Consider the following 23,912-nt stretch of genomic DNA (forward strand, 5'->3'; position numbering starts at 1 on the left):
GGGGGACAAACAGCATCACCACACTTGAATCATTGGAACACACAGTTTTTCCTACAGTGGTAGTTTCCAAAGGATATTTTATGGCCAGGGAATTTGACTTCAGTTTTCCAAACAAATTTAGATTACTCCTGAATTCTTTCTTAGCCATCTGACAATACAGCATCTACTCCTTGCTCCTTCTGGACATATCTGGGAGAAAAATCATTTACTACCTAAGCATGGGACTGCACCATACTGCAGGGTACACCCAGACACTAAGGACTATCAGCTTCACGGGGGCTTTGCCACAGCACCACAAAGCAGCACTCACCAGCAGACAGGTGAGAAAGGGCTAGAAGGGAAGCAGCAAGTGTGACAGACTGCCAAGCTGCACCTGCCGAAGCCACCTCCTATTGCCCACGCACAATTCCCCCATTCCCTGCGCAGGCTGACAGCCGTGTCAACGGGACGCAGCCGTTAGGGCTGCCCAGACACCCACTGCTGTATGCAGCGATGTTAATCCAGCAGATCAGACTTTTCTGAAGGATGTCTTCAACTACATCAGGAGAAACATCTTCCCTGCAGCCTGCTGGATGACTGACAAAGTACGATCATCAGCTCCCAGAGGGGCAGAGAACCAGCTATAAGTAGTTCAGCAGTTAGAGATATTTTTCCTTTCCACAATTTTGAGCTCGTCATGATGAGACAGTTTGACAGTTTCCAACAAAAATTAATATGATGCTCTGTTATGTGTATAAGCACAAGCAAATGCTGTTAACCTTTAAAAAGTCACAAATTATAGACACAATTAGACATAAACCAATAGATTTATTTATCCTGTCTTTGGGATATGTTCCAGGGAGCAATGCTGGTCCTCAGGCCAACGGGTCTAGGCTAGCAGCCACACTCAACTGGCCAGTCCTGTCTCCTGGAGCGGCTGTGCTGAACCCACACTGCACTGGAAGCGGAGAGATGCACACGCACGGCCCTGATCCTGCTAACACCCTATTCTTCCCACTGCTCCCAGCTCTTTCTGGGAAGAAAGCAAAAGGATCACGGGACACCTGTGATACAGCTGCCATGTAGGCAAAGGGACAGGACCCTGGGGTGAAATGGGATAATTTGAACTGACTGCACAGGCCTCCCAGTAACGCCAGCAAAAGCCAAGGTATCTGGTGGGTATCCAATGCATGGCTAACCTCAGTTCCACTGCTTCAGGAGAAATCACTTGCTGACAACTGACAACGATTAGTCACCTCAGACTACACTGAAATTCCGAGAGTAATTTACTAAACAAGAAGTTAAAGCATAAAGTTACCTTAAATAGTTATGAGTCTATGACCTTGTAAATCATTCCTGGAGGACTCGCTATTTTGCTTCATCTTCCTGGGACTTGCAGATCAGATTTTAGCTGGTTTTGTGTTACTCATCTCCATCATGGACACTGCTTCACATTACATCTTACTAATTCAGCAGCTCGGTGAATTAGAGGAATTAACCTGAACACATTTAGCTGTAACCCTGTAGTTGACATAGCAGACTTGGATTGCTTGGCTTTAAGCACAAACAATATGTTTTTCCAGAGCTGTAAATAGGAACTGAGCAGCCATGCTGGTGATTTAAATGCTGTATCAACAGGGACAGTGGACAGCAAGTCTGATGCCCTTCTCCAAACATTAAAGTTAAGAATAACCAACACAAGCGTATTAGGCTGGAGAACTCATGAGGCAAATAATCTGTGCAGATGTGAAAATTTTTTGTAGAAATATTTGCAGAATGAGTTTAAATTTCTGTAGTGTCTTCCCACCCCAAAGAACCCCAGGCACTCTAAACACAATAAACCTATATTTCACCATATTTAAAGCTCTATGGCAAAACACTAATGCATGCTCTTGCACCAATTTTCTGCTATTTTAGATTCAACTTTACATTGCTAGTTGTACACATATTAAAGGTCTCCTCTCCTCACAAGATACACAACCTGTTACAGCATTTTGTTTATAATCAGGACTAAACAGAGCCAATCTCTCACAGCCTTACTTTACACATAATTAAATGCTCTAATTTAACTATAATCATGCAAGTGACGCAGAGCACCATCTATGTTACCTTGGACATGGGCCAGATGGCTTCCCTCCCACATCACACTGCATCTATGCTAGAAGTAAATATTCAAGGGTAAAACCAGGGAAAAATACTTGCATCCCTGGTCCCCCAAAAGGGACCCTGGGCTAGTAGCAACAAGGCACAGGATGAACAGTACCGTATAGTACTACCTAGATTAAAAGATTTGACTTTCTTATCAGCTAGCAAGCAGTTCACCTATTGTGTTCCCTTTTACTAGACAACTTTCCCTTGTATCTCAGCAAAACAGCACAGCCATGAAGACATACCTTACCATATTAGGCAATCCGAGTCCAGAAAGTAAAGGACTCGGAGTCTTCCTTCGCTTAAAAAGACAGTTCACAGGCACGTCTCCAGCCTGCAGAGCGCCACGCTTCGCTGCGCCACGTCGGGAAGAGAGGGCAATAAAATAGTGGGATCCAGGGTAGTTGCTAGGACTCCTAGGGCTCCCACACATGCAGTCTGGCTACGACAGGCAGGTCACAAAACACTAACTAAAGCTATTTCTGATCTTTCAGTTGTTTATTAAGTCCATCTTTTCAAAAAGGTAAACAGCACGATTACAAAAGCTAAACTGGAAGTCTCAGTGGAAGATAAAATGCCACTAAAAGCAAAAATATAGGTGAGAAATAGACCATATCAAAATCAGGACTGCCAAATTATAACCCTGAAACAGTTATGACATTAAGACATTTAGTTTGCATAAGGAATTTTCCAGTTCCTTGATCTTCCCTTAGAATTCATGGAATTAAACATAGAAATTCAGTCCTTTGAGACAGAGATCTAGTTTTTGTTAGTGTTCAGTTGCATCTGGTGATTTCAAGTTAATAGTACAACTAGCGAGAACACGTAATATTTACAAAACAGAGCGGGCTTGATGGTGTTTTGCGGAACTTAAAATACCTGTGTTTTGTAAACCCAGGTACACGGAGACAAGAATGAAGCCTATTTAATATACTTACTGTGATCACAATCCATGATCATGCGTTTCAGTGCTATTCCTGCATAAAAATTAATTCCATTAATGTGTCTGGGTTTTTTATTGTGCTATACAGACTGACCTAGAGGAAGTTCATGAGAGCGAATGTTTTCTTTGATACTTTTTCTGCCCAGAAAATGTTACTTTACCAACATGACGCTCGGTGCATTCTCCTGTATTTAAAGCTTTTCCTTGATGAACTAACACACAGGTGAGGCACATTTGTAATGCCATTAAAGAGAAATGCAATGGGACAAGATTATTTAAATGATTATGAACATTTTTCAACTTCTGTTGTGTATGGTATGTCATTTAAAATATAATTTTTCTTCCAGATTTGTTCCCAGTTTCTCCTGCTGTGCCATAGCAATGGCAGAAGACAGGTATAAGTCAAAGCCAGAAGAGCTGGGGATAAGTAAAGCTCTCTCCAAAATTTAACATCAGAACACTCTCTTTAGTCTTAGCACAGAATCATCTTGGTTGGAAAAGCCCTTGAAGCTCCTCCAGCCCAACCATGACCCTCACCCTGACCCTTCCCAACTCCCCCAGATCCCTCAGCGCTGGCTCAGCCCGACTCTTCAACCCCTCCAGGGATCCCGGGGACTCCCCCCTGCCCTGGGCAGCCCATTCCAACGCCCAACAGCCCCTTCTGCACAGAAATCCTTCCTCAGAGCCAGCCTGACCCTGCCCTGGGCAGCTTGAGGCCATTCCCTCGGGGCCTGGCGCTGGCTCCTTGGCTCCAGAGACTCATCCCCCCTCTCTGCCCCCTCCTGGCAGGGAGTTGCAGAGGGCCAGGAGGTCTCCCCTCAGCCTCCTCTTCTCCAGACTGAACCCCCCAGTTCCCCCAGCCGCTCCCCAGCAGACCTGTGCTCCAGACCCTGCCCCAGCTCCGTTGCCCTTCTCTGGACACGCTCGAGTCATTCAATGGCCTTTTTGGGGTGAGGGGCCCAAAACTGAACCCACCCATCGAGGGGCGGCCTCACCAGTGCCCAGCACAGGGCTCAGATCCCTTCCCTGTCCCTGCTGGCCACGCCAGTGCTGACACAAGCCAGGATGCTGTTGCCCTCCTTGGCCACCTGGGCACACTGCTGGCTCATTATCAGTCCCCCCCAGGTCCCTCTCTGACTGGCAGCTCTCCAGCCACTCCTCCCCAAGCCTGTAGCCCTGCTGGGGGTTGTTGTGGCCCAAGGGCAGCCCCCGGCATTTGCCCTTAGTGAAACTCCCCCAGTTGGGCTCAGCCCATGGCTCCAGCCTGGCCAGGTCTCTCTGCAGAGCCTCCCCACCCTCGAGCAGATCAACACTCCCACCCAACTGGGTGTCATCTGCAAACTGACTGAGGGTGCACTTGATCCCCTCGTCCAGATCATCAATAAAGATGTTAAACAGGAGTGGTCCCAAAACCCAGCCCTGGGGGACACCACTCGTGACCGGCCGCCAACTGGATTTAAGTCCGTTCACCACAACTCTTTGGACCCGGCCATCCAGCCAGTTTTTTACCCAGCAAAGCGTGTGCCCATCCAAGCCACAAGCAGTCAATTTTTTTCATCATTATCCTTTAAACGCTGCATCCCGAACCAGAGCTGCTGATATGCATCTGCACTGACTGTACTGTATTTGTACTCACTGGCCCCCCCGCAACTGAATTTCGGCTTCTATTTCACAGTCACTGACTTGCAGGGAGCAGGAAAGGTTTCCTAATGCCAGCCTACCCACGCTGCTCCGTCTGGCACTGCGAACGGGATCTTTCAGACTCTTGCAATTTTTTTACTTTCTGAGAAATGGAGACTAGACTGTGACCAAACTTTTTTCCCCATCTCTGGTTTGATCTCAGGTCTCTCCAGACCGAACAAATCCTTCCCAGTGGAACTACACAAAAAACTCTCCTAAAGCTGCTTTCCCAGAGGCTTTTTCCAGCTGAAGTCCTTGTGCCCTTGAACATTTATTCCACAATAAAACTCTGTCTGGTTTTCCAACTTTCCACAATGCATCCAAGCAGTCTGCATCACAAGCAGAAAGGCGGGGTTGGTAGCAAAACACATGAAGGTTGCCTGACACATCCTATTACGAGACTGCTTGCAGTTGCCTAAAACTCAGCCAAAGCGTCTGGGCTGGTTTCCCACGCTGGTGCTCATAAGTTTCAGCCAAAATAATTCATCCACTTCTGAGAATCAGAACAACATGTATTTGCTCCTTTTTCAGAAAGCGCATCTACCTTTCCTTTACTAATCTCCAGCACTGCATGTTTTGGGGGAGGGAATTCAAGTAGAGCCTTTTTTGGTTCCCATGAAAATCTTCCTAATAACAGCCAAGATATAAAAACTGGAGAAAAAACCCCCCAAACCTTCTCACGTAAGATTAGGAGAGTCTTTGGGGGTCTGCAACTAAAATGGGTCACTTCAGTGTGTTCAAGTTCACAACTCTGATAGTGGCACCTGCCATTCTAGAATTATTATTACTGATGAATTAATGATTATTAATTGTATTTCCTGCTTGGTACTAGAACTGAAAGCAATGAGCTGCTCCATGATTCTTGCCAAACTGATGGCCAGCTAGCAGGACAGAAATTTTTCTGATTTGGATGTAGAATAAACCAGGGAATGATGAAAACCAAGTGACATGATGCTGGAGGAATGCAGTAAAGAAAATGAACTGGAAACTGGATAAAAACAAGAGGTCTGGGAGAATGGGAAAAGCAGCACCAGCAGAGTGGAAGGAGAGTCTAAACCAGAGTCTAACACATGTGAGGTGCATAAGAAAACAGGGGACTTGCCACAAAGCACACGTGAAGGGGCCAAGGGAGCTGAAGGGAAGTTGCTCTGCTATTAGATAGGAACCCACAAGAAAATCTTGGGATGTACAAGATCTCCTTGGGAATGGGAATTGCTATCATGAGAAGTATAATATTCCCTGCTATTAATTTGGGGGAAAATAGCATCATTAATTGTAAGAGACTGGGTGACCCTGAATTTTGGAGCAGGAACATATGGTGGGTTCTTACGAAGTGCAGTTTACCCACGTACAAGAGTGGTGAGGACTGTGCTCCGTAGAGTTTTCAACAATTTCAGGGCTAGACTCCAGGAAGCCTCCAAACCTTCAGCCTCAAGATATTGTCTTAATTTAGCTAATCTGGGACAATTTCTCAGAAGAACAAGACATTCCCAGCAAGTCCAAAACACGATTGCTGGAAACTAGGTGTCTCTATTATGATGACTTTTCAGACATTACAAAATACCTCTCCTCCAGTCTTACTGTGAGACAGCAGAAATGTCAAAACAATTTTAAGGATGATAAATGGCTGAATCTTTCACGCAGGGTTAAGTGGAAGATTTAACAAAGCTGTGTACCATTATGAACAAACTCCTGTGGGAAGACCTGGGCTACTCGAAGCAGGTGGTGCTTCTGTGGGAAGGAATATCCCACATTTCACGTTGCAAAGCAAGCACTGGGAAAGCAAAGGCTGGCACTGAAAGATAAGCTCATGCCAAGAGCCATCCCTGCACTGCATGAGTCTCTGGCCCCCACAAGGCTCACCGTGACTTTGCCCCATTTTGACAGAGTATTGCAAAAAGAAAAATACACCCGAAGAGTGTTTTCAGTAGAAAATTTTTGGCAAAGAACCGTTTGATTTCAACAAAATGATGCTTCAATCACTCTACTGAATTGCAAAGTATGTGGAAAGGCTACCACAAGTTCAACACTTTCTGGCAAAGATTAAACATCAAACAAGCAGACTGACCCCTATGCAACATTAAGTTTGCTATTTTTCCCAGGTCTTCCACATCATGCTTTAATAGTTTGGAAAGGTATTTAGCTTTAACACTGTCAGAATAAGTCATGTTGTCAGGCACAAATGTGTTTTAAAAACAGACAAAACCAAAAGAAACCAGGCAATTTGGAAGGACTTGATAATTATTATAAAAGGAAAGAAAGGGCCTCAAAGGACAATGAGACTATTGCAAGCAGAACAGGGGAATAACGAACAATCTCGGATGTGTTGCTTGCCAAGACAATTTCCCACAATAAAACAAATCCATGAGGAGACAAGAGCACAGATTTTAGAAATACAAAACATACTGTCCAAAATAACAGCATCAGGGTGATTCTGAGATACAAGGTCATGCACCTTCCTCGGGACACCCGACAGCCACTCTCCCCAGCCATCACAGCATCTGACAGTGCTCTCAGTAAGGCACTCACCCCTGCTTCTGCTGCGGTCCCTCCAGGTTTGAGAGCTGCCTATACAGCACTCAGAGAGACAACTTTTGAACTTAGGCCAGTCTGAAGATAGTATTTTTCTTTCAGATGAGAAATCAGTAAGCAATTTGCTACTGAGAACTACCTCCCAGTTCATACTCAGCTCCTGAACAGAGCTTGAATCTCTCATATAAACAAGAGTAAAGCCACAGAAAACTTGTTGCCACCAACACTCAAGAGTGAAATATCAACTACTTAGACATACGGTTTCACTTACCCGAGTTTCCTTCACTTCCTCATTTCCATCAACTTCATCATCATTCTAGGATGAAAAGCAAACAGTATAATTAGGCAGCCTTGGAGACAACAAAATTTTATCACAAGAAGATAATTTGTTGCTTACAATTTGATGATAAAGCTAAAACACTTCTGTTGAAAGAAATGCCTGTCTAGATGCTTTTGGCTGATTATCAGATCAGGTTTGGTAACCCAATGGTCATTTAGAAGATCTTGGTACTGGGGACAGAATTACTCTCTTGAGATGGCTACTGCAATTGAAATGCTCCTAAAAAGTCAGTAGGAGAAGGAGTCACACTCCTTAATATACTTAGGGAACAAATGCTGTGACACTTGGGAAGGCCACATATCTGAAATGTTGACATAATACTTGACTTCCAAGGAATATCCTCCACTTCAATTAGACTCCAGGAGGAAAGACTAGTCATCCCAGATAATTTGCCCTTACACAGCCTCTCTGTAACCCACTCCCTCTTTGTAACAGCTCCAGGATTTCATGGAGCAATGGTAAACTACCATGGCATCACATCTGACTGACTACCGTATTGAACTCAAGGTATTTCAGAACTTGTAGCTGCAGTTTCATATAGAGACAACAAGGAAATGAACTAAAACTCTGAGAAGTGATTTACCTTCTGCTCTGAAGCTAGTACTATTGCTACAACGATCCACTAGACAACTGGGCAAGCTGTAAAGCATCTAACTAAAAAAAAAGTAAGGAAAAAAATAAATCACATTTGGCATGTAAGTGAAAAAAAAAGTAAGAATCATTTGAAAATAATTAAAAGGGATGTTTGCAGCAAGTCTTCAATAGAAATTCTGAGGTTTCCAGCAGGGCCCTTCAACTTGTCTGTAACTCCATATATTCAACAGATCTATTGTTGCCACAGGGAAGACCATTGGGGGGTTTTTCACTTATTGTGCAGGAAGCCTCTGCCCCTGAGGTGTATGAGGAAGGCTGTATGTCCATAGATGGACTAGAACTGTTGCAGACTTGTTAGCAATAATGCTTATTCTTTCCTGCAAAGGGTCGTCTGTTTTCCTACCTGAATCTCTAACCAAGGTTTGGAGGGCTGGATTTCTTCCCTCAGACTGAAGAAATCCTTTTGAAACCAGAACTAAGAGAAATGACCACGACACAGACAGCTCTTCTGCATTTAATGCTGTGTGTGTTCTCTGGTGCTGGGCAGGGGATCCAGACACAGGTTTTATTCCTCATTGTCTTCCTTTCAGGGTGTCTAAAGCATGACCAAATTTGGGCTCAGAAGAATCTGAAAATACTTCCAGTGACTTGTGACCTCCTTCTTCCACAGAAACTAGACTTCTAATCTCTCTTCTCCCATGTGGGCTCTCTTTTCACAATTCTGCAAGGTTCTCAGTGATTTATGACTCAAGAACAGGCCTCCCACAGCCTGCCTGCTTGGGTTTTTCAGGGGCCAAAGAGGGATGCCATTCCCTTGGAAGTGCCAGTCTGAAACAGAATTGGAGAGGGATGGACTAATGGGAAATCAACTGACTTAGAAAAAAAATCTGAAGCTTGGAACTGGAAGAAAATTCACCCTGAGTTCAGCCTGAGTTTCTCTTCTCTAAGGAACTCAAACTTACATCTTTTGTGGAGAAAATTATGCCAGTGCCTCTTCGCCTCTCCTTCGGCCGCCGCCTCTCTCGGATTGACTGTTTGTTTGGAGATCTGTCGTCTAAATCCTGATCTTCACACTCTGGCCAAGCAAATAAAGACTGCTTTGGTTTCAGTGATTTACATCTGTGCTTTTCCTAAGGTACTGGGGTTCTTTTCAAGCTGATCAAGGTCATCTTGGCTTGTGTTATATTACAAACGAGTTATTAAACCAAATGAAATAGAATCTCAGTGCCCTGCTACATCTGGTTACTCACACTCCTTCCTTTATGAGACCCCAGAGAGATTACCCTAGCTGTCAGCTCTCCCCAAATTATCCTGACTTACTCCTATTCTGAGGACAAACTGTACTAGTAGAATTGCTCCCCTCAGCTCTAAGATCTAAATGCTCCATGGATTACTATCTCATTTATTTATCCAGAATGGAAAACATCCTTTTATCCCTCTCTTTTACAAGCAATAGGATGCATCCTACATTAGGATTTCCAATTAAACAAATAACATTTGTTTGGTGAGATGGCAGCTCCCCATACTTCTCCCCTCAAAATAACAAGGAAACTTATTCTCTCTGTACACACAAAGTTTTAAAACTCATGAAAATCCCGGAGTTTTGACTGTTCTTCATTCTCCTGGGTACATACCATTTTTCTCCATTTCTGTGGCCGCACCTCTGAAATCCGCTGGATTCACAGAGTCAAGACCTAGATACTTATTTGTTCGAGTCAGGTATGAACTTGTATAAAGGAGAGGTGCTGACGTCGAAGGAGATACAGGTGTTGTAGGTTTGTCTGGTTGTACTGGGCACCTTAATCGCCGATAGACACTCTACAAACAAAGAACCATGACAAAAAGTTAATAGAATAAAGAGGAACTAGTAGATTTGGGATTTCAGGGAACTGAGTAATCTTTTAGAGTGCAATGTTTTCTTCACTGCTGCTGGAAATGATCGCTTCCATTTGCCAGATCAGGTTCATTCCATCAGATGGGGATGAATGTTAAAGACATTGCACAGCTACGCTATGAGAATACCTTCCCATTGCTGGGAAGTCTGAGATCAATCTCTTCATCCCTATAGCCAATGGCAGGACAAAAAAGTTATCTAATAGAAACCAATTATTTAGAGTGAAAAAACAGAAGTGATGGCAGGGGGAGAAAACTGGTCTCTCTAGCTTTCCATTACACACAGAGCATCTGTGGAAAAATGTGAACACAAAGCCCCAGTCCAGGCTGCGCAGCGAGGATGGATCCAGGCCACATTTCTATCATTAGCCTTCTCATTCCACTTTCTGTGATTTACACAGTTTCACATTCTGGCAAGAGACAGAAAAATGAAATTCCCAGTGGAGAGCAAAGGAACAGCTAACCTCTAACACCTACATATGCACACCCCTCAGGCAGATCGCTGAGGTGAGTGCTACTCCCCAGCATTACTTATTCCCAGCAAGACTACCCCCCTTAAAATAAACAGACATCCCCAAAAGAATTTCTCCTGATCTCAGCTATCCTAAATGGTCTCATTAACTCGGAAACAATGGGAAATGAGGCCAGGAGGATCACCTCCTCATCTGTATTTCTGCTCCACCGTGACCGGGTCTCCTGCCTCTCGCTGCTGTCCTCAGCAGGCTCAGTGCTCTCCGCTTTCTCGCTCGGCTGTTCCTGAGCTTGTCGCTCTGCCCGAGAGCGGCTGAAGGTCCTCTCTGCCTCCTGAAGGTCTGTCAGTGTCACACCCTGGAGAGAAAGCGAGAAAGAGAATTTTTAAATTTATGCAATTAGATTTCAAGTCTTCCAGGTCAGTTTAAAATGCCCAGCAGGCTTATATCTGGCAAGGCTAACGTTTCATCTTTATGCCAACAGAAAAAAAAAATAATTCTGTTGCCTTTAACACATTTCTCACTGTATTGACAAAATCACTGACTCAAAGCTACCCAAACAGACGTGATCAAGCTACAAACTAAAAGGCAGGTATACTGCAGAAATGACAGCTCTGAAATCTAACTCATGTATGCCTGGGGGAGTACTCTCTAATAACTGTTTGCAGGAACTTTTGCTAGAACCTCTCCAACGCAGCATGAAGGTAGACAAGCCCCTCATCCTAAGTAATAATACAAGAGCAAAAGAAAATCTTGCCTCTCTATTCATCAGGTCTTCTCATCCTACACACAAACATGAGTATTTCCATTCTTTACCTGTGTAGACCTGCGAGTCTGCCTGGCCTGCCTGGATCGTGCCTTCCTCAGTGATTCTGCTTCCTCATCCCGCACTGGAGTCAGATATGACCTGAAAAAAAAAGGGCAGAAGAGGTTAAAATAAAAACAGATGCTCTGCCTTCCTGTTTCTGCAAGGTCCAGAGCTGAGATATTACTCTCTTTCATGTGGACAAAAATCATTTTAACTCCATCTACCAAGCCTAGTATTGACTTCTGCTTTGGGACAACTTTCCTATGAACATATGACATACAAATGCTCATATTATGTTCTCCTTACAGTCTCTAAATAATTATTTAGTGTTGAATGTGTTCTGTTAAATAAGGTCCAACTACTTAGTGTATTACTTGTCCCATTTCATGTCTTATTGCATCATTAGAAAAGAAAAGAAAAAAAAAACAAATCACCTCTCATTCAGATAAATATCTCAAGAACAGAAATACTGCACTGGCACATTTTTTAGACCCTCCTTCCTGTCATTATATTCATGACCATATTCCTGCAATCTGCTGTCTTCATCAATATGAAGCCCATCATGCTAGAAACTGTCTGAACTGCAGGCATCTTATAAAAACAAAACACCTTAAAAAAAGCGCTATGAAATTACAGAGATGACTTTCACACACTGGGGTAGACCAAATCCCTTACTACTGAAAAACACACAGTTAAAATACAGAGCTGGTCACCACTAGATTTCATTAAACTGGGGAGATTTTAAAAGAATTATTTGCATGAAAACATATAAACTGAACTCTCTGCACTGGCATTCACTGTGGAGGAACTGGAGAGGAATCTGGCAGTGCTCCCGCACAGCAGTTAAGTCTGATTTCCATACTGGTGGAGTGGCTTCCATCTTAGGAAAGATTAATTAGATTGGACTCTTCAGCCTGGTTAATAGAGAATTATTATTAACACTGTCTCACCGTACAAGGATGAGGGTGCCTGAAATTAAATGTTCTTTTGTAGGTATATCACTGCCGCTGGTTAACAGAGTGTCAAAGATCTAGGTACAGCCCAAGTGAGGGATGAAGATCCATCAAGGAATACGCTTGTCCTTGGAATCTTTTGGTTCTCCGCTACAGACCACTTCCATGCCAAAGGTAAGGGGCTGAACAGATTTTGCATCTGATCCAGTGAGTTACAACATTTATTAGAAAGATTATGAACTTTGCTGCACTATGACAAAACCTCAAATAATCACAAAATCAGCATCATTCTAAAATCATCTACTATGATGGCTTTCATCCACCTTCATGATCTCGTGTTCAGCGGCTCATGAGCGGCAGCCCAACGCAGAGAGACCTCCAGTGCTCAGCAGAGGCACATCGCCTAACAGGGGGTTCCTCAGACTACCTGGAGCTACCTCCCCGGCAGCTAGTCACCTCGCACTTCTTCAGGTGTTGGTGGGGCACGCGTGAGAGTCTTCTCACCTAGAACTGGTGTAAGTACTTGACCCAATAAATCATGCCCCAAACTCCCCTGATCTCCAAAGAGTCCAAGGCGAGTGCAGCGGATCGATCCCCCGTGCTGGAGATGCCTGCACTGCAGGCTTCTGGAGGAGATGAATCATGCTCTGGGAGCTGGCTACAATGGAGATGTCTACACCCGAGCTGGCCAGGCTCACTGAACTGCACTTCCAGGGCTCAATTTATCACCTTCAGAAAGAGCTTCCAGCACAGATCATGTGAATGCATTGCAGAGGAGCTCATTTCTTCCCATTGATTATCCAGACAGACACACTAGCTGTGATGGATATGCCAACACAGGAAGCGCCTAAAATTCAGAGGGATGATTGCCTCCCAAGAATCTGCTGTTTCATGAACAAAAAAGCTGCTGTTTGATGAGTGAAAGCTGTGCAACTCCTTATTTTGCAGACAAGTAGCTCTCTTCTGCTCTCCTTTATGCACTGCATATGTGCTACCCAGGTAATGGCACATTAAGGAGACAATAAGCATTTTCTGCAGCTTTTGACAGAAGTAGAATAGCTGCTATTTGCACAGCATCCAGAAGTAATAAGCCACCTACAGGAAGAATGCATTAGCAAAATAAACTGCAAATTAAGTTCAGAGCAGTAGTAAAAAAGTTCTTGAAACATACAAACCAAGTATATTTGTAGCTAAGTAAGGTGGGCAGTTGACTGCAACAGTTCTGAATCAGTGGAATTGACGTCTCATGCTCTGCAACCAGGACACAGACATGCAGGAGCTACGTACATACGATGGGGATAAGAGGAAGAAAGAAGAGATCTGCCTTTTGCTGAGGAGGCATTCGGCTCATACAACAGCACATATGCAGGGGGCCACATCGTGCTTGCTCAGGAACACTCCCGGTATGCGTGAGCAACAGAAGGTCACGCTGACACCAGGGGAAGTACTTTTGCACACAGAAGAAACTAATACTGAACTCCCTGCCACTGGATGTGAGAGAGAGGACAAAGAGATTTTCAAAACAGTTTCAAAAAAGGTTAGGTAAATCCAGGGAGAGCAGGTCAGCATCAGTTATTACACAGGAGGCTGGGCACGCTGCTGCTGAGCTGTGACAGCGGCTTTGCGGCAGGGTCAGAGGAGGCAGGTTTGCAGGAGCACAGCAAGGCTGCAGGATTTCCCTCCTTTGAGCATTTAGCGACAGCTCTGCTTACAGGAGTGTACACATACAGCAAGAGAAAAAACATTTTGTGTCTCTCACCCTGTCATCCTTCCAGACTTTTTTCCTCTGCTCTCCCAGAATTTATATAAAAATAGGAATATGTAAAAACATCATTAGCAATTTTGGATGGCCAACCTGTAACAGTGACTTAATCCTCAGACAAGCACATTTTGCAAGTCAGAGTTGCTCAGTTTGGGCTGCAGCCTTTATCGATTGCTAACTTTTGGTTTCTTTCCATTTACACAATTCCCCACTTCTTGGAGCTCACCCAAGGCCATTTTACAAGCATGAGATAACTGAGTTTTCTGAAACAAGTCAGCAGAGCCACTGCACAGTGACATAGCTGGTTTCTCCAAGTAAGTAGCTACAGCCTTTTCCTAGTGATGAAGGCAGGCAGCTGTGCTGTAAATATTTCAAACAGCAGACACCATACCTGCTGGCAATCACATTTTTTCTCTACCTTTTTTTTTTCGGGGGGGGGGGGGGGGGGCAAAGACAGATTTTACAATTTTAGGTGATGCTTCCCTTTGCTTACAAGCTGAATTTTAAGAGACCTGAATGTGCTAAATGGGACAGAAAAATGAATGAGAGAACAAATTCACTGAAAGGAGATGGTAAGTCTGACGCAGCCACAAAGCAAGGCTGGGCTGGATGACAGAGGGAGAGCAATACGCTGCTCTCCAAAGCAGAAAAACTGCAGATCACAGCAAGCTGCAGGGGACAGACAGCAAATGGGGTACGAGGCAGTCTGTAAACAATCCACAGAGTTTTTAATTATGTTTTCAAGAAACGCATTGCTTGCTAAAGTGCAGTATCTATGTCATCCTATTAATTCAAGCAAATACCACATGATCCAAGCAAATCTTCAAATAAATGGTTCTATGCATTGTAATTTCTTGCAATAAGCTTTCTCTGAGAAATACATGAAATAAGAGCAGCCATCACACCAAGTTCAAGGCACGCATAAAGCAGAACAGATTTTTCCCAGAGTTTTGGTTGCAAGTACAAGCAGCAGAATATAAATTGTTAGAGATCTGTACGTGAGAGTCAGCAGAAACACTGCAGAAGTTTATAGTTCCCAGAGACAGAGACAAGTGTGGCCTGCTGCCACAAGAGAGCTACAAGCTTTTGATTTGTGCGTTAGCTAGAAAAAAAACTGGGAACTGAATGATGAATCTGGCTCCCACTTAATTGTTCCTATTTGCAAGAAAACACCTATTTTCTCTGTTAACTCTTTTAATCAGGAGAGTGCAACACAATGATGGATCCCAACTACTTGTCACCATCTCAAGGCAAAAGGAGCTGCAATTAAATATTAACAGAAGGGGAGATTCAAAACAGGGCACTAGTAAGCCTGGATATACAGCTGGTAAACCAAGAATACAAGAGCAAATCTGTCTTTGCCAAAGGAAAAAAAGAGAAACATATTGTGGAGAGAAATCCCTCCCAAGTAAAAGGTGAATGATACAGAAAAGGAAATTAATCCCCTGTTAATTGGTGCGCAGATATCAAGGACAGATAATGGATTTCTCCAAGAAACACAGAAGTTCCTGATAATCTTTCTACAATGCTGGTCTCCTTTCCTGGCTTCCTGAACTCCTTCAAGCACTTGGAGATTGGAGCGATTGCAGCAAACACCATCTACCAGCAGGCAGAACGACATCACCCAGTCCCTGAGGGAACACCCAGAATCTGTAAAGCTTGGAAGTTTTTATTTCCACACTTCAGTGACCCAGCACTGGAAAAGCACTCGTCTAAAAGACACTCACCTTCATGTGTCAAAACTTGGCAACAAATTTGGAAGCTAAATGTTCATTACATGCTACAGCTGCCCTCTTGTCAAAGTGGATTCAAGGCACTTTGTCTTGCTGTCAGCACACCAAAAATGGAGATGCACACCCCCATGAGCTGTAGTGGGTCACAACAGGTTCCCTCCATCCCCATCAGGTCCTCCTCCAATAAACCCACGTTCCTGTAGCAAGTGCAGCAAGAATACGAGTTGGCAGACAGTCACTACAGGGTGTCCGGCCTCTGTGAATGCAGCACTGTTGGTTGTGAACTGGGGCTATGCTGGATGTGGCTCTTCTACAGGAAAACTTGCTGTGTGCAGGAGGCCCTCTGTGACTCCTCACATCTCAGCCTAAATTCTCTTTCGAGTTTAGGAGTGACTCTGAACTACACTCACTAGACTAGAAACTATAGTGACGGTTTTCTCAAAAGCTGGGACAGACTTTTGGTTCCTCCAGATCTGGGTAAGAGGGGTAGGGGGAGCCAGGTATGATCAAGACTATGGAAAGCCATACAGATATTCAGACTCTAAAATGTCTTAAATAGCTGTTCTTATGAGTACAACAGCACTATTCCAAACACTGTAGTATATTAAAAAATCTTTATCATACATATATCTCTATCTCTCACACATATGTATGTTTTATATACACACACACTGAAAGAAGGAAGAGGAAAAAAAGCCCATCAAAAGCCCCAAGTACTGATACTGCTCCCCTGGAAACAACCGGGAAAGTAGAGCATCCCAGCAATGCATTCCTACAAACTGGAGATCTCCCACTAGGTACGAAACGATCCATCAGCTGGGGAAGGAAGAGAAGCAAGTGCAAGTTTTGCAAGCAACAATGCTGACAGCAGTTCTCAAAATACAATTGCTCAAGTTCGATAATAAAGTATGTACCCAGCAGCAAGGCAGGCATTGACAACTACATGGAAACAGCCAGAAAAACAAACTCCTGCTCTCATCCAAGCAAGCAACAGGTTTCAGTTCCTGACTGTATTTATCCCTGTCCTAACATGTACTGCACATCAGCCCACCGCAACTGAAAACACATTAGAGAAACTGCCATGAAAAGCTGGTTGACTAATTTGAGAAGACCATTCAACAGACAGGAGAGAGAATAACATGTCAGACTCTGCAAGTGCTGGAGCTGAGAATGAGGGGAGAGACAGTCAGACAATGCTGAGTTATTAAATAAGCTGAGGACAGAGGGATAACAGGATCATGCTCTTAAAGCACTTCACAGCTGGCCTGAAGAGGCTCGGCTAAGTATTCACCATTTTCGGACCTTTGTTTTTCTCTCCCAAGTTACTTCTGGCTGTTGTGAGCTGTCATTGTGTTTCAATCTGGACTGTGAATTCTCAACACATGAAAGCTTAAATGTCTGAATTTCTATCATCTATTTACAGTATGATTAGCAGGTTAACAAGCTGAAGATGAAATTATTTATTTGCAACAGCTTTGCTTTACATGTTTCCTCAACATGTTTAGGTGCTGATCCGAGAGATTAAGAGACTTGTGATCTTTGTCACTTGTTAATCAAAACAACAAGCACCCTTTATCCTTCCTCAAAAGTCACGCTTTGATGTGATGTTTACAATGGGTTGGGGTTATGCGTATGGCAGCTGATGCTCCCATCATACAGTTCTTGATGATTTTGTGTGTGCTTCCCCATCTGCCCATGCTCATCTCTTTGTATGCCCTTCAGAAAGCAGAGCTGCTCCTTTTGTGCTGTATTTCTACAGCAGCTAGCTCAGTGCACCTCCTCTGCAGGCTGGACTACTGCAATACAAAGAAGTGAGTAGTGCTCTAATTGCAGACCTAGGTGGGAACACAGCCCTGCTCACTCTCAGCCCCAGGTGCTCTCTATTTCCTCTGCCAGAACAATAAAATACAGCACTGATGCCTACTGAGAACTCAAAGTTTGGGGCTGGGGAGACAGCAGGTAGATTGGAAGCTTTTAAATGATCAATGTTATCCCTTTGCATTAGAATTAACATCACTCAGCATCATGGTGAAAAGTGAAAAGGCAACAAACATCACAGTAATCACATTCCTTAAACTGGCTACCTTGTCTGGAGATGGCTTGCTGTTGCTGTGAACCTAGACCTTTAAAGTTCTTCCAGAAAAAGGAAAAATGTACTGTTTAAAAACAAAAAAAACAATCCAGGAAATTTTTCTGCAAGAGAAAAGCAGAGTGCTGCAAACAAAACAAAGCAAGCCAGCAACACCTTTTCCCTACCAAACTTCCCCTTAGTTACTGAATGTATTGGTTGCAACCATCACAAATGCAAAGCTTTCCAGGCTGGAATATTCTGAAATTGGTTTGTGTTCAGCAGCATAGGACATTAGGTGTCAATATACAACGTTTGTCACTGTGGCACAGAACAACGTGCACTACTGTCTGCAGCCTTCAGAGGCTGAATCTTTGCATTAAAAAAAAATTGCTGCATGAAATGGAGCAGGATGACACTCCATCTCCAGCCAGCTATGAAAGAAATAATAAGGGCAAAGATGCAAGTGTCCTGCCTCTGTCAGTATTTCCCTTTCTCATTTTCAAGTAAGCAAACACAATTTAACATTCTAAAGCAGACCTACTACAGCTTTCCCCAAAGCTAGTTTGGAGTCTGAAACAGGGCAGGAAATCCCTGGAAAAAAAAAAAAATTCACCCGGCAAAGTTTCCCCCAAAATATTTAGGAAATTGTCTTTTGTAACTAAAAAATAAATAAAATTAAAGCTTGGTGGTGATAAAGAAGGTTCAGCTATTGAACTAGATAAACCGTGGAGAAATGCAAGTATATCTAAGCAGCCTTCGATCGCCACCTCGTGGAAGCAGCCACCGAACAGATGCCTGAGGGTTTCGAGGAAGATGATCACGAATCAGCCCCAGCTGAATTACAGAAAACATCACCGAATATTAATAACGTATGAAATATTTCCATCTCCTACCGAGCTAAGATTACAATTTCTTAGCACGTGGCAGTAGCTTTGGTTCAATTTCAAGTGTCCACTATTCTTGGGGACAGAAGATTTAATTGAAGTTTGCTCAAAAACTTTTCCTATCGAAATCTCAGGGTGGCTACCTGGCTTCCTTGGCTTCTCCACCTGTAACATCCACGGGTCGGTGCTGTGGAGCAAAGAATTTAATAGAATAGCTGATTTGGTGCTAAATTAGCTCTCAGCTGTACCATCACACAGCATCTCCACAAATATTTCAGGCACATTCTTTAGTTTAATGGCCATATTTGGACACAGAAAAGTATCTGAACATATCGAAGTTAGTAAATGCCCATACCCTGAAAGCTCAGGTAACGGTGGTACCCAGATGGAACTGGAGCCCTGGCTGCAGAACTTGCCATTAGACAAATGTGCTGTTAGACACAAGGATTAAATATGTGAAACACATCAGTGGTTACGATTAGTAAGTAAAGAGGAACTGCACACAAGTTTTGCATGTAGGCAGGGATGGGGAAAGGCAGTTTTACCTTCTGCTTGCTCCATGCTGTCAAGCTGTAGTTCTTTTACATTGCTTAGCTCAAGTGCTCCCTGCTTCGTTTCCTTGACCATTCCTGGAGGATCCCACATATATTCCTGCTTTGAGTTAGCAGGCCAACCTACAGCCTGGGCTCCTCCGCCCAAAGCAAATGTCAGAATATTTCCCCCCCTTCCCCTGAGCACTGGATAAAGTCAGTCGGCAGCTGAGCACGCAGCAGCACACCTGCTCGCCTTCTCTACAGGAAACCAGGCTCAGCAGCAGTGACCCCCATCCCACACCTCGACCTTTTTCCAAATAAAAATGCAGCCTGATTTCTGATACAGCAGGAGCAATCTCGCCTCTTCCCAACATGGACAATCCGATGGCCAGCAGAATTCCTGCCCTCCCACGTCATCTGCACCAGGAGCCTTTTAAAAAAGGGACAACTTTATCTGAAAGAGATTAACCACAGAAGCATGGCAGATAAATGCTTTCAACAGCAGGTGCCAGATGATTGTTCAGTTCTTCACAAGAGAGAGACCTCTTAACTTTTTGTTGTCCGCTGTGTAGTGTGGACAGGAGTCTGTCCCTCGCCATGCAGCAGCACCCTGCACAAGTATCCCCACCGTGCTGCTTCCCCAGGGACTTTTCCCAGGAGAATTAAGACCACTCAGCTTTATGTCAGTCAGTGATAAGGATTATAAAGTCAAAACCCCAAGGTGATAGAGATAATGCTCACAGCCTTTTCTAACAGTTCCTTTCAAGTGACATTTAAATACCCCTTGAATGCAAATCCCATAGTTTAACTTTTATAGAGATTGGGATTTCTTATTTTTTTTGTCAGGTAATAAGGGTTAACAGACATATTGGGCATTTGTGCTCACCCCAGAGGAGTCATGCTCTGAATTTGGACAGGACAAGAATGACAAGGTGAAAGGACTTGCCAAAAATTGTTCATCTAACAGTACTGGTGGAGGAGGATTCAGTTATTAATATATTATTAATATATGCTACTATAATTAGCAGCTGGATCCTTAGAATGAAGGAACGAAGAATGAAAAATAAATTCCTCTTGGGAAAGAAGCAGAAAAGAGAATTGTTTGCTAGACACATTTACCTTGCACGTCAGTGAACTTTCTTCATCTGAAAAAAATTCCTAGGGGAAACTTTAGAGGGCAAGAAGCCAGGCTGAGCACCATCAGCCCCAAAGCTGCTAAGAAAACAAGTCTACCTCACTCCTATTCTTGATTTATCTGAGAAACTGGACACAATGCATTCAAAAATAAGGAAAAGAAAGATGTGTTTCCTGTCTCTAACAGCCTGCCTGATGGCAAGTGCTACCACCTTGCTGGAACCTTCCCGAGGAACAGGAAGAACAAATACAATTGCAGAATGCAATTGTATAAACAAATGGGGGGGGAAGGGAAGGGAAAAGGAAGGACAAATTAAAATCTTAATTCTTACAAAACCAGACCAGATTCCAAACTCAGGAGTGTCATTTTAAACTGGTCACACAACTGAGAACACAGACTTGCCTCTCAGAAGTTCTGAGGCAAAGCCTGTCTTACCCCGCATGACAGCTGCCCCCGAGCCGTGGGCAGCATGGCAGCCTCTCAAACTGCTCTGGGAACCAAAGCTTTCACATAACAGGAAAGGCTTCAGAGAGTCCCAGATGTCTCAAGGCACAAGTCCCGTTCCAGCTGGGCAAGAGCTCCTGCAGACCCCTCTCCACGCACAGGGGACACGGGTCCAAGGAGCCTTCAGCATGAAGGGAGCCTGCAACACCAGGAGACCTCTGGAGAGCGGCTGCAGCGCAGGATTCCTGGCAGATGATGTTGGCCACAGAGCCCTGCACTGAAACTAGACGGACAAGGCTGCAGATGAACTTTGCAAAGGAGCTTTTGGTGGCACTAGAGGCCGCTGTCAGTCCGGACGAAGGATTAATTCAGCAGTGGGCTGTGACCGACAGCACCCCCGAGTCCCCACCACCTGCTTGTGCCAAGCGGAAGCCAAAAGGATGTTAGTTTTGCACCAGAAAAAAAAGGGTCTGCGTGAGATACTGTAGGCACAGCATCCACACGCTCGTAATTCACCCTCAGCAGAGCCAGTGCTGTTTGGAGTGCAGCTGGATAAATGCAATTTGCAACGTGAGACAATCTGACACTGGCAGGAGATCATAAAATGGCCAAAACAGCAATGGTCATCAGTGGCTCCAAAATTCCCATGAAAAAGAAACTGCCTGGCAAAAATATTGACTCTGGAAGATGGCATGTTTCCAGCCTCTCAGCATCAGCACACTGCAGTGCTGCAGCAGAATAAAGGGAGGCAGATCGTGCAGCTGGGTACATGTAAATATGCACAGCAGGAGCTTGGCTGAACGGCCGAGACATACGGCTCTCACACCAGGCCACGATTTCCTACAGTCCATCCAGGTAGACAGACTGCATTGCATTCCTCCAAACTGATTCCTCCCGTGCTGCCTTCCTTTCTGGTTTTTCCTTTCCTCCCCTTTGTAATGACGTGAGGCATGATTCATACTATTTTTCAGCTACTGGAGCGTTTGCTGACCAATTTAGCTAGCAAACAAGCAGCAGGTAAAGCGCCATGGATGGAATGCTCTGGTGGGCCAGGGTGAGGCTTTCTGGCCACCAAAGGATGTGAAAGAGCACTCCAGAGCACTTCACTAGTCATTCCTCCCCAGACCTAGCAGTCTGTTCTGCTTTAACCTTTTGGCTTCACGCAGATAATTTGAAGCCACAAGTTAGGAGACATCCCTGTGATCTAATATTAGATGATAAGCTTGTTTATGTTTTTGTTGCTAAGAGAAAGCTGGAGCTTTGGAAACACTGAAGCAGACCAAATGCTACTGCAACAGCTGCTGGTGGGAACTGAAATCCATATAGTGCTTCCCTGACAACTGTTTGCCATTTTCTTTTTTTATTTTATTTTGCTGGAATTGGTCTCCTTCCAAAACAAGCTTTTCCCATTTTGGTGACCCCTCCTGTTTCTCTAGGTCCAGGTTTCCAAGTTCAAAATGTGCAGGCAGTTCCCCAGTTAGTATATCCTGCTGTTAGAACATACATTCATAAGTAAGGTTTCCTCCACCCACAAGCACAATGCATCATTGCTGTGCTTTTTTTCCTCTCATTAGTTTCAAAGCATCAATTAAAGGTGGGAGGAATTTTCTGGTGTTTCTCTTTACATCGCCATAATTCATAGGAGATAGTTCTCTAATAAAAATGCAGGAGATGAACAGACCTATATTATTTATAGAAACTCATTTGGCAATAAATGCCAATGCAGTAATATTAATAGATGCTCTTTTGGGCATCTACGAGTACTATCACAATCAAGTTCCCTGTCTGCAGACAGTGCCAGAAGTCTGGTGGGTTTTGTGGAGCCCTCTTCTTCAGGGAAAAATCTAACGCTTCTGCAGCTTGATTCTGAGCTTGCCAAAATGGGAGATACTGTTGTGAAACTGAAGTGTGAACTGAAAGCACAATACTCACTCTGTCCTCTTTTGCACAATCTCACTTTGCACCGGGAGTATCTTTTGGCAGCTCATCTCAATTCAATTGCAAGTGTCACTAAGCCAACTGACCCCTAGCAAAACTGCCACGATTGAGAGCTACAGAGGCTCTCCTAATATTAAACTAAGTGTTCTTATAAAGATACTCTGCAGTAGCTATTTCAGATTATATCCCTGAATCCTGCATACAGCATTGATGAATGTGGCTCATCTAGAATGCTTACAATACCTTCAAAGCACTCCCTGTGCTAGCTCTGGATAAAAAAAAAAAAAAAAAGCAGCCCAAATAGCATTAAAAGTTTGAGTATTTTTCCAAATAGAACAGATCACCTTCCTTCTTCAATCATCTGCAGCTGAAGCAAAGAAGCCTGCAGCAAGCACGCCCTCCCTCCATGGGAGAGGTCACGTGGCTGGTGGCAGATTACAGGGCACTGCTGAGCTCTACCACCTTTACCTTTGCAAGCTGATAATTTCCATCACTGCTTTCCACATCCTTTGGCTTCAGGCCATTTAAAGTATGCCAGAGTACCATCTTCACTCAGGAAGGTCTGTATTTTAAGGAGTTACTATTTTAGTTTGGAAGAATCTAATTACTGAAAACACTCCATGAACTGGTTGCTAGTCAGAAATACACAGTTCGCTGCTGCATTTATTACCATTTACTTTAATTGATGCCATCAGGAGATTTTGCAAAAGTTAACCTGTTTGCAGAAATAAATACGGGTCATTTGATATTCAGTACTTAAATGCACACTGTAAATTTCCTTTGAAAAGGGCACCGGTTACCCCAGGTTTTTGTTTCCCCAGTCTTAAAATAACATCATATGATAACAAAGAAATACCACCAGCTAGATTCAGAGTAATTCACACTGCTGCTACTGCTGGAATAGCCTCAGTTGTACATGGCAGACTTCTACCTCTAAGTAACTGTCTTCCTTTACAGTCAATCAAAAGAAATGCACGTTGCTGGAGCACAGTCCACCTCCTCCTGTATCGCACATCTACAAGCTCCAGGAATGTTTCTTTTCCCCCACTAACTGCAGAGGGAATCTAGGGGA

At 43.9% G+C, this 23,912-nt stretch overlaps 1 protein-coding gene across 7 annotated transcripts in view; it reads right to left on the bottom strand.

Annotated features, from left to right (window-relative positions):
- PPP1R12B (protein phosphatase 1 regulatory subunit 12B) overlaps positions 1–23,912 on the bottom strand; it is a 126,805-nt gene that overhangs the window by 39,777 nt on the left and 63,116 nt on the right. For all 7 annotated transcript variants that reach the window (XM_074925755.1, XM_074925753.1, XM_074925758.1 and 4 more), the window contains 5 exons: positions 11,396–11,486; positions 10,767–10,937; positions 9,851–10,034; positions 9,179–9,291; positions 7,554–7,598 (listed from right to left, as the gene is read on the bottom strand). In XM_074925755.1, coding sequence (XP_074781856.1) covers positions 7,554–7,598; positions 9,179–9,291; positions 9,851–10,034; positions 10,767–10,937; positions 11,396–11,486 — 604 coding nt within the window. The remainder of the gene's footprint in view (positions 1–7,553; positions 7,599–9,178; positions 9,292–9,850; positions 10,035–10,766; positions 10,938–11,395; positions 11,487–23,912) is intronic.

This window comes from Athene noctua, chromosome 23 (genome assembly GCF_965140245.1).
Source record: "Athene noctua chromosome 23, bAthNoc1.hap1.1, whole genome shotgun sequence".
NCBI lineage: Eukaryota > Metazoa > Chordata > Aves > Strigiformes > Strigidae > Athene > Athene noctua.